This window comes from Cygnus olor, chromosome 6 (genome assembly GCF_009769625.2).
Source record: "Cygnus olor isolate bCygOlo1 chromosome 6, bCygOlo1.pri.v2, whole genome shotgun sequence".
Taxonomy (NCBI): domain Eukaryota; kingdom Metazoa; phylum Chordata; class Aves; order Anseriformes; family Anatidae; genus Cygnus; species Cygnus olor.
In genome coordinates, this window is record NC_049174.1 from 29,243,257 (window position 1) to 29,254,235 (window position 10,979).

General features: G+C 47.2%; 1 protein-coding gene and 1 long non-coding RNA gene across 2 annotated transcripts in view; one reads left to right on the forward strand and one right to left on the reverse strand.

The window, feature by feature from the left end:
• Positions 1-9,603, reverse strand: part of MARCHF4 (membrane associated ring-CH-type finger 4) — an 89,136-nt gene extending 79,533 nt beyond the window's left edge. Inside the window, exon 1 of the mRNA XM_040561576.1 lies at positions 8,926-9,603. Coding sequence (XP_040417510.1) covers positions 8,926-9,372 — 447 coding nt within the window. The 5' untranslated portion in view covers positions 9,373-9,603. The remainder of the gene's footprint in view (positions 1-8,925) is intronic.
• A 524-nt stretch (positions 9,604-10,127) lies between these two features.
• On the forward strand, positions 10,128-10,768 carry LOC121072194. Its single transcript, XR_005821054.1, has 2 exons — positions 10,128-10,220; positions 10,317-10,768. It is a non-coding gene; the product is annotated as an uncharacterized LOC121072194 (long non-coding RNA).
• Positions 10,769-10,979: the final 211 nt, after the last annotated feature.

A 10,979-nucleotide genomic window follows, 5' to 3' on the forward strand; every position in this document is an offset into this window, starting at 1 on the left:
AAATGGGAAGGACAAAGAGAAAGGAGCTTTGTGGGATTCATTAAGGGACTGTGGAGGAAATGCTAGCCATCCCACCAGTGACAGAGTGACTGCAGAAGCAGGAGAGAAATAGGTAGGTGGATCAACATTTCAGGCAGGACTGGCTGGAGGCCTGGATCTGCCAAGAAAGATCATATTCAGCCTTACTGGGAGTGACTTTAGTTGGGGGCAGAGCATAGACACCTGAAATGAAATAATGGGGATCCCTTCTCCCATCCTACACATGGCTATATGTGAGCAGAGACAGGAACAGTGCCATCCATAAGACTCATCTCAGACAGACGGGGGATCCTTAAAGCTGCTCCTCCAGCCTCTTCCTCCCAGCTCTCTCCAAGACTCAGGGGAGAAGAGCTCAAATCATTAATGACATGGAAGATTCAATAGAGTGAACGTGTACCGCATCTGCAGGCCTACCTGGAAGGGGCTGCTGTTATGGAGAAGACTGAAAAAAAGAATGCAATTCAGTAGGGCCACATATAGCTCTTCCACCAAGGCAGCAATTTCAACTGCACAGATCCAGGATGGAGGACTGACCAGGGAGCAGTTCTGAAGGACATGGAGATTATATGGGTTCATGAGTTGAAAACAATCAATAACCTTTTGCTGCTCAAAAAATAAATTAATTAAAAGAGAGGGCAAACATCAGCCTGAAATGGATGGCGTATGTTATCTGTTAAAGAGGACTCAAAACCTTTCTGCACGGCTCAGCACTGACAAGGACTCAAAGGGATAATTGTTTCTTACTTTAGACGGTGCATTTAAAGCAAAATATGGACCATCTGGTGAAAATCCAGAGGAGAATACCAAGGATGATCAGAGGTCTAGAAAACATGTCATAAGAGCAAAGGTAGATTTGGGATTGTTTGGCCTACAAATGAACAAGGAGCGTCATGACTTTAGGTGTCACTTCAACTTGTACAGTCCTCAGCAGATCAATTTTTGCTATATTTACATCCAACTACTGGGTAACACCTTCAATTACTTGCCACTTGGAAAAAAAAAAGCAAAAGGCAAAAATAATCTGCTGCCCTCCTAATGGGCAGTGCAAGAAGAAATGGGCTGCAGCAGGAAAGATTCAGGTCAGACTTTATATAAAATTTGCTAACAAGAAGGATCGTGAAGTCCTAGAACAGAGTGCCTAGGGACAACTGGAGTCTCCAGTCACGCTTACCCTTAAGAACTGGATAGAACAGCCTCTGTCAGGATTTTGGATAGGTGGACTAATTGATCTCTTGAGACCTGGGCATTGCCTAGTGCTTGGGCAGGATCAGTGCATGGATTAAGTAACAGAAGCTAAACCCACATAGCAGCAGAGGTTATTCCGGTAGTCACAGGAAAAGACTTCACAGAGGCTACAGCTTCCAGGCTGCCTCCATCACATGACGGCAGACACCCCAAAATGCTCAATGCACTACAAACTTTAAAGATGATTCCAAATGATTTGTATTTTCTGCAAAGGTGACCTCTTGGCCTTACCTTTAACATAAACATAATGTCAACCAACTCCTGGTGAACTTCTGCTAAGAGTGACGTCACAATGGGACACCACAAAGACAGTAGCAGTCTTTGGCCTCCGTACAAAAGAATAAAACAAATTGCAAAACATATTTTTGGTTACCCTTCTTCCATTCTGCACCATCCCTTCCTTCATTCCCACCCAGGAAAGCAGGTTAAACTTATGTGACTGTTATGGGAGATGACAGTTAGTGTGCCACCAGTGTTTGAGCTGCAGATACAGGGTGCTTGGATAAGACAGTAACATAGACCGCTGGAGAGTAGAGCCAGATGGGATGGGTGGTCTGGTGAGATACACCAAGGTCTGGTGTATCTTTAGACTTTGACCAAGATGAAGAGAAGGAATTGAGAGAGAACCACCAAAGAACTTAAGACCATGACAGAAGAACTGATGTGTGAGGATTTCAGGACCTGGGCCTTGTCATTGGAGCCAGTCTGCACACCAACATTTTGCCTTATCTCATCACTTTTCACAGAGGGGTACGGCAACAGCAGATTTATTACCCGCATAGGTTTCCGGGTCTTGCTCTTATTTTCCTCACCAGAGGAAAGCCATCACTCATCACTCTTCACTGCTAACAAACTAATCTGTTCTACTGTAACCACTGATAAAGCAGAAAAGGATAAAAGGTCGGTTGTTAAAGGATGGGGGAAGCTAAGTAAGTCTTCAACATCAAGCAACACATTTTAGGCAAGTAACCCTGATTAACAAAGGAAAAGGAAAAAGATAAAAAGTTAACAAGCTATTCTGTATTATTTGAGTCTGGTTTTCCATGGAAACCATACCATTTTTCTTTTTTTTTCCTTGTCTAATGGGGTACATGATCCTGTTAAAGCTTTGGCTCCATCTGAAGCTCTGTCCTGCTGCATGGACTCTACAGTGTGTAGTGCCAATAGCTCAACCTTTCCCATAACAGGACACTACTAGTTTTCTTCTTCATCCAGCTGGTTGTCATGAAACTTGCAGGAATTTAACACCTTTCAGATCTGAACTCCCTGCTAAACCTGACTGAAATCAGCCAGTAGGTGTAGAGGAGAAGTGATGAACATATAGTCTAGCAGCTAACACCTTCACTTGGCTTTTTGACTTTAGTAATCAGCAATTAGAGAGACGGGTTGGCCACAGATATGGACCAATACTGATTGTGGTCTATCTTATTTTCTTACTCCAGGACTAGGAGTGAGGAAAACACAACCCATTTTTCAGTTCAGATTATTTTAATTCAGTCCACATCATTAAATCAGCCCTCCCCATGGCAGGTATTCTGCTGGGAGTTAGGGTGTAGCAAACTGCCTGTGGAGATTGAAATGCCTCTTTAGCAGGAGACTGGTGTGTCCTCCTTCTCCGCCCAGCAAAAGGAGGGGTTTAGGTGTGGGGCTGGTAATTCAGCTACTGTCTCTTGCATAAAAATAAACTCATATAGCATGATCTCCAATTGGTTTATTCCTCCCCTCAGCAATGGATCTCTGCGGGCATAACCTGAAGGGCTGCTGAGCACTTTCAGCTCCTCGTGAAGTGATTCAAGGACAGCTTCCATCCAGAAGCCTTGGACCAAGGCCTGTTTCTGGGAGTGCAGTCAAAGTTGGAAGCTTTACAGATGCACTCACCTTGCATTGACTTGGAGCTGCGTGCGCAGCGGACACATAGGACACACAGCATCACAGACATTATCAATCATCCAGATTCTGGCACAACCGTATTTCTGACTTCTGGACCATCCTTGAATGGAAAAACACCAATGTGAGGAAAAGGCTGCCACAGAGGAGGCCCTTGCTGTGAATGAATATTTGCTTGAAAGACAACCTGAATGCAAGTCAGTTTTGTACAAACAGAGCCCTTCCAGGAGCAAGCGTTGCCTTTGTGGGAATAACAGTGACTTTACAGATGCAAACAAAGAAGCTACATGCTTTTGCATTGCTTGTTCTGTCACTAACTGACATCAGCCACTGTTAATCATGGCCTGAAATGTGTATTTAAGAAACAGTGACACAAACACAGACAAGTTCCTTCACGAAGCCTTTTATATGGGTGAAAGTGAAAGAAAAGAAAAACTGCTCCTCAGGCTAGCTGGTGGCACTGAAATAAATGGGTCAGGCATCAGAGTTTCAGGAGGCACAAAAGGTGAAAACCCTGTCTCCTGGAGCAATTAAAAGTCAATGGGATTAGTGGCCTTCACTATTATTTATAGAAACCCCGCTGTGTGCACAACATTATTGAAATACAGGGGTCAAGTCCCTGCTACTGGACGCCTACCCTTTTGCTGTTGAAGTTAATGGGAGCTTTGCCAATCAACTCTGTGGCAACAGAGTCTAAATCTAAAATAGATGACATCCTGGGCTCCATTCAGTTGATGGCTCAAGCAAAGCTTTTGCTGAAGCCAAAAAAGTTCTGCCTGCACAGTAGAGATTTGATCCGGAGACAGCTGAAAGAGGAACACTAGCCATAGAGGTGTTGAAAGTCAAAGACGGGAAAGCAGAGAGGTGGATTGAATGTCACAGGAAGCTTTTTCTTCTCCTTTCTGCCACGTATTTCAATATACAGATTGAAATCTAAAGGGCTGCATCCCAGGATCTCTTAGACTTCATTTTTAGCAGGACTGGCTGTTTTCCAATGAATAATTCTCCTTCTAACACCATGTAAATGAATCATGTGGGAACACACCTATGAAAAGGACTTGGATGGGACTCCTGCACTGTCATTATGTGATTCAAGATGTTCGAAAACAGTGTGCTGATGTTCTAGCCAGTTTAGACAGATCCCACCAAACACCTGCATCTCCTTTCCTGAGCTTGCCCAGCTTTCCACTTGCTTGTAATGCTACTTGTGCAGTTGTTTCTTCTTCCTCTCATTCATTACTACCCTCGTGCCCTAAATTCTGCCACAGGTTACCTCTTTTCCTCTTTATCTCACTCTAGGAAGGAGGTACCTAATTCTGCCCTGTCTTACAATGTTGTAAATCAGAAATCAAGCATCCCAGTGATTTACTGCACTCCTCTGTGCTACTGAGATACCCAGTCTGTAGAGTGCCAATATTTCCCGGCTTAGTTCATGACTTCAGACACTACCAGATAGCAAGCTAATGATGGATTTTGCATGTCCCTGTATTTGCAACAGGAACGGGGTTGAGGTTCTCACTTGGTATTTCCAGTGGCACATCCTGACTCAGCGGTACTAAGCAGGCATTGCTCCTACTTGGGACCACCAAGAATAGCATTTTCATCCAGACTGAGGAATTAGGAGCAGGAACAAGTCAGGAATTTCCAGGTGGGGGCAGAGCTGCTTTGCATGTATCCTGGCGCAGTCCTGGTGCAGGGGAAGGGACTCTCTTCACATAGGGGGCCATCTTAGCTCCAAAGACATCCTGAGTGTGGCAGGTACCTACATTAACGTGCACAGGCATGAAACCCAGACATGCACCTGGAGAGGCAGATCTCACCAGCTGTGCACAAGGGGCTGGTGAGCCCTGGGGCTAGAGACCAGCCCTGGGGCTCTGCTCCTCTTCAGTATTATCCTGATCTCGAGATTCAGACCTAAAGCATGAATTTTACTTTCAGATGTGTTATCATTAATTCCGATGACTCCAGATATCCTTTGGTATCCACACAGCTTTACAACCATTATTAAACTTAGTTAAGCACTTTGTCCTGCTAATGTCCTGCAGCAAGGAGCTCCACTGCTTAATGACGTATCACATAGAAATGCATGTCCTACTATCCATGTAAGTTGTCTTCCCTTCCAATTTCCTTGTAGGTCTTCATGTTCACATATTAATGAGGTGATTTCCCTAAAGTCTGGAGGGGACTTTGGTAAGAAGAATAGTCTATTTTCAAACATTTCTTTTGAATACTGAGCTACGTCCAAGCTAGCAGCCTGCTGGCAAAAGAGTCACAGTCTGTTCTCTCTGATCCTCCTCAGCCAACCAATCCTATCCACACTGACTTTTCAAATCCCCATCTTTATGGTATTTTTCCTCAGAACAGAGAAGTAGAGAAACACAGACAGAAACCAACAGGTAAGAAAAGATGCATGCACACTCTGACTGACAAGCAGTCCTTGAGACACTGATTTCCAAATGATCTCAGTTTCATCTAAGAAAGCTTTTCTATATTTTTTGGCACAGCTAGCACCAACTCAGAGATCCTAAACCCTGCCATACTGCTAACTCCTTGTGACATGGGCAAACACTTTATCTGCTGATGTGAAGGGACTTTTCACCCATGTCTTTTCCTGCTACTCGCCATGATTTGCTTTGAACTTGGATCTATACCAAGCACTAGGAAACATCTGTGAGAGCAGAGCTCATCTTAGTTTCCTTCTCTTGCAGAACATTGTCAAAGATCCAGGAAAGCAGACAAAATTCTGCAAACACAGAGCATTAACCAAAACAGAAGAAAATATTCCAGCATCTTGCTTTCTCACTTTCTTCCCCAAGCTTCGCCTTTCCATCCACGGTCTCAGAATTAGCTGACACAACAGTCAAGGACATTTACTGAGTGAAACATTTGAAAATGCCAAGCAAGTCTCTGACAGGCAATGCCATTACCAAGTGCAGAGTCCACCCCACCAGTTTTCATGCCCTAGTCTTCAATAAAAACAATTGGCCTCTTTCAACTGCCACACCTAAGCAGAGCTTGCTCTTCGTGCCCTTAAAATGGGAGCCCAGGCATTGTGTTCACCTGGTCATCAGATCCACTCTTTCTCGTTTGCATTACTGATTTCTCCTGAGTAACATGAAAGGATTGGAGCAGTTTTACAATAATGAGATTTACTCCTTCCTACAGCCCTCAGCACATTTCTAAATGAAAGAATCAGTTTACCCATAACAGCCACAAACAAACACGAGGAGCTTAAGATATAAGCAATTCAGTAGCCCGAAGTATTATGCATCTTGGGCAATCATAAATTTAAAGTGAAAATCCCTACAGATTTTGGTTTGCATTAGATATTAAATAAAATCCACTTGTGAAGCCAGATTAGTAAGAAATCTTTTTGGCTGTTGTACTAAAAAAAAAAAAAAGATTAAAACATCTTTTGGAGACTCACTGTCATTTTATCTGGGTAAATAAGCTTAGAGCGCCTAACAGTCAATTTATAATGAAGGCTTTTGTTCTTGGTACTGTGATGCAGCCCTGCAAATTTGCCCACAGCTGCAGCAGTTTCAGACGTTTTTGACAGGTAAATAAAACACTGTTTATTTCTGTCATTGTTATTAATCTGCACAGTAAAGAACTAGCAATTACATTTTGTTTCCAAGTGGATATATTTTCACGACAATCTTGGCAAGGGTGGTATGGAATTATGTGCATTTATGACATCTATGGCTGCAAGGGTCTGAAACATGAAGGTCTGTGCTCAGCTGTTCAGCTGGAAAACGAATGGGAAATAAGGGCTAAACCAGCAGTAACTACTGTAACAAGAAAGAACATGGAATTCAGGAGTTATCCCTGTCGGATGTAAGGGACAAACAAACCAAACTGCAGGTCTCGAGTAGCACTGATTCAGCTCTCGGTTGTTCTGAACTGTACTTCTAGGGATCTGTGTCAGGATCTGACCACGCTTTAAAGCCCCACGCCTTGGGCCTACATTATGACTGGCGCTTCCCAGCTGCTGCAGGGCAAAGGGTTTCAGGCGCTCCTCAAGACGTGTTGGTGAAGAAGAAATTATTTGCAGAATGAGGTACTAGTCAAGGACGACTGGCAGAATCCAGCAGTAAGTGTCTTATTATATCAGTCAGGAACTGTGAGAAGCAAAGAAGAGAAATCCTGCCGAAACTCTATTAGATGCCAGTCACGTCTGCTCAGCTTCTCACTCAGGTAGGCTGGCAGATGGTCAGCAAATAGTCCCGCTTTTACAATGCAACCTACACAGGTTTTAAGTGTGAAAATTAGCATCCAATTATTTTCAAGCATTGATGTTCGCCAAGGATGCGAGTTGCCTCTATTTTAATTCTGCTTAGGCTCTATTTGTTCACACACGCAAGCCAATCTTGCGGGCGCTACGTCTCATGTACACAGCAGAATGGTAAGCCAGGGACGAGTACTAGAAACGTGGAATAATGCAAATTCCCAGTCAGGGAGTTGCACAGCTTCCAACTTTCAGAAGAGACAGGGAGGAGACAGTCAAGTGAGGAAGGCATAGAGCATCTCTGAAAAAGAATGATTTCCCCTACCCACATCTAAAAGCCTATGGTGAAAACCATCTCTCACAGCTATCAGTCAGCTGCAGAAGCTTAGAGAAGGCTACAGTCCACTGATCACCTAGCTCTGATCTGCGAGATCTCGGGGTGTTAGGATGAGTCGGTGGCTGGCCCTGCTTCTTCCAAAGATGAATGTGTGCCCATTCCCCACTTTCTCTAATCTCCCTCCCACCCTTGGGCTGGCACAATGGAAAACACAATGACTGCCCAGCAGACGTGGGCATTGCCCTCAGGACTGGCAGGACGTGTGCCCAAGTGTGGCCACCGTAAGGTGTGTGCTGGCTTTCCATAGCAGAGCACACAGGTCCACCAAGGGGAAAGAAGACTTGGAGCAAAGCCTGTTTTGCTCACGGTCTCAAGGCATTATCTTCTGTGCCAGGATCCGCGCCTAAAATGGGACTGGGTGTCAGCCAAGTCCAACCTCACAGCCCATGCTCGTGCAAGGATCCCTTATCACCAGTGGTAACAGAGCTACCCTGGGCAATAAGGCTTATCTGCATATTATCCGGGCTTGATCCTACATGCAGAGGTCTGCAGCCTTCCCTGCTGCCTGCAGTTGTGACACGTTAAGCACAAATGTTGCTGCGTATATTACTGCCAGCCTGAAAATACACGAACCTCTTGTAACTGTCATTAAATGGGGAGAATAACGCCCCAGGTTGGCACCTAACGTTATGGTGAGGTTGCATTTGTGTCATTCTCCTGTTTGGTGGAAGGAAACTTCCCCGGCCCACCCTCGGGCTGTACCAAGGGGCATTTCCAGGCTGCAGCTCCACAGGCACACTTGCGGCCAGCAGTTTCCTCCCCCAGGTAGTGCAGCTGGGAGCGTGGCAGCGTTGGCCAACCTGCAGAGCTCTTGCTGGCCATTCCCAGGCACTGCTGCTGAGGTGGGCTTGCCTCCCGCCACGTGTTTGTACAGACCCAAGTCACATTTCTCAAAGCAAACAGCACGCTAAACACAACCTTTGCATCATTCCTGGGATCGTCACGTCCAGGGCCCCACTTGGGGACAAAGAGCCCCCAACACCGGGTCCGCGAGTCCCCACCACGGCCCTGAGACTGGAGACGGGCTGCAGCGAGGGGGCCATGTAGCCTTCCCCCGCCCCATACTCCCTTGAAGAACCCACCCGGCGCCCCAGCCCCGACCCCAACCCACCGCCCTACGCGGCCTCACCTGCTCGGGCCCCTGGAAGCAGATCCTACAGAGCGGGGTGCGGATGCCGCTGTCGACGCTGCTGCCCAGCGAGTAGCGGTCCTCGGCCTTGCCCTTGCCGAAGTCATCCGAAGAGGTGCTGCTGGGCAGGGAGGCCGGGGGCTCCCCGGCGGGGCTCCCCCACTCCTCGGCTCCCGGGCTGCCCGCCGCCCCCCGCCAGCCGGCCCCGCGCCCCCCGGGCGGAGCGGTGCCGCCGGCCCCCGCCTCTGCGCCGCCGGGCATGGGGAGCGGCGGCGGCGGCGAGGGCGGCGGAGGGGCGGGGGGTCTCCGCAGCAGGAAGACCTTCAGGTCATTGAAGAGCATGCGGCAGCGGCACTTGAGGAGGCCTTGGTTTCGCAACATCTGTCTCGGACGGAGGAGCCCGCAGCAGCAGTAGCAGAAAAGGAGAGCGCCGGGTGGTATTAACATGTGCCTTGCCTGGGCTGGAGGAGACGGGGGGGGAAAGAAAGGGCAGGAGCCGGGAGCCCCGAGGTCGGGGGGCTCTGCTGGGGTCTCAGTGCTGCGGGGGGGGGATGCGCTCGCAGGTTGGGAGACGACAAAAGAGGGGCCGGAGGGCGGGGAGGGGGGAAAATCCCCGGCAGCAACCGTGCGAGGCTAGCAACAGCGGTAGGAATAATAATAAAAAAAAATAATAATAAATAAATAAACCGACCGACTCCAGGCTCCCGGGGGATTTTTATCGCCCTCCCCCTCCGGCGGGGTGGATTCCTCAAGTTTGTTTGGCAGCGGCGGGGGGCGCCCAGGCAGCTCCCACGCCCAAGGGTCCGGGGGCGAGGGGCGGCGGCGGCACCGCGGGGTGCGGCGCTCCCGGGAGACAGCCCCGGCTCTGCTCCGGCAACTCCTAAGCCTGGAAAAAAGAAGGGTCCGCGTCTCCGGTGGGTGTGGGGAAGAGGGAGGCCGTGGTTCTGTCGACAGTATTTGGCATCTCAAGTAATTTTCCTTTTTCTTCTTTTTTTTTTTTTTTTTTTTTTTTTTGCAAATAAAAAAATCAAACTCAATCACGCGAGACCCGGTGTGCACCCAGACAAAATAGCAGCCAGTCTGGCTAGCAAAATGCAAAACTGGTAGTTGTCGTTATTATCAAAATTGCCTCTTTGACAAAAAGACCTTCACATTGTTTGTGGGAAAACACCCTACGTTTCCAACACTGTACTCCCAGGTGGCTTCAGATTTTACCGTTGCCTTTAAAAGATTTCATTGTAAATATTAAAAGTCCTGAAAGAAATAATTAGCATTCAGTGATCTTAATCCCAGAGGTACTGAGATAAATATATTATATATATATAATATATATTATATATATCATATATATTTTTATATTTATTTATATATTCTGACCTTCTCTCTTCCAGCAGCTGTCTGGACCACACCAAAAATAATCAGAGCAAAATTGGTGAGGGAAGGCGGCTGTATTATTCCCTAAACTGTTACCATCCTGGACCGAAAAACCCGTCGAAATCGGATCTATTCTTCGCATGTAATTGACCGGAGAAACGTGGATCTTACATGGTCACGTTTCCTTTCCTCCTTTCACAAAACAGGAACGTCATCAAACGCATTGGCAGCTTGTACAGACCATTGTGGATGGCAAGGCGGCCAGGGCTCTATCGGCGATTGCAGGGACCTCCTTTTGATGCATTGGACGAGGCTCCTTCTTTCTCTCCACCACCGTCCCCACCTTCATTTTCCTCCCCTTCTGTCCTCCTCCTCCTCTGACTGTTGTTCTCTCTCACAGGCATTGACATTCAACCATCGCAAGTCTGTCGCACTCTCGCTGGCAGGAAAAAATAAAAAATAAAAAATCGGAGCAGATAATTCTCTTCTTCCTCCTAAAAGGCTCTGATGGAGCACAATGCGCCAGACACACGGGGCAGCATGGCTTATTTTTCGTGCTGCTCCTACCGCTTTGGCAACATCGAGCCGGCGTGTGCGTGTGTGCCTTTCTCCCTCAGCAGCCTCCTCTCCGCTCTCCCATCCGGCTTGCGGTGATGATGTTGCTGTTGCTATCTCCCTTG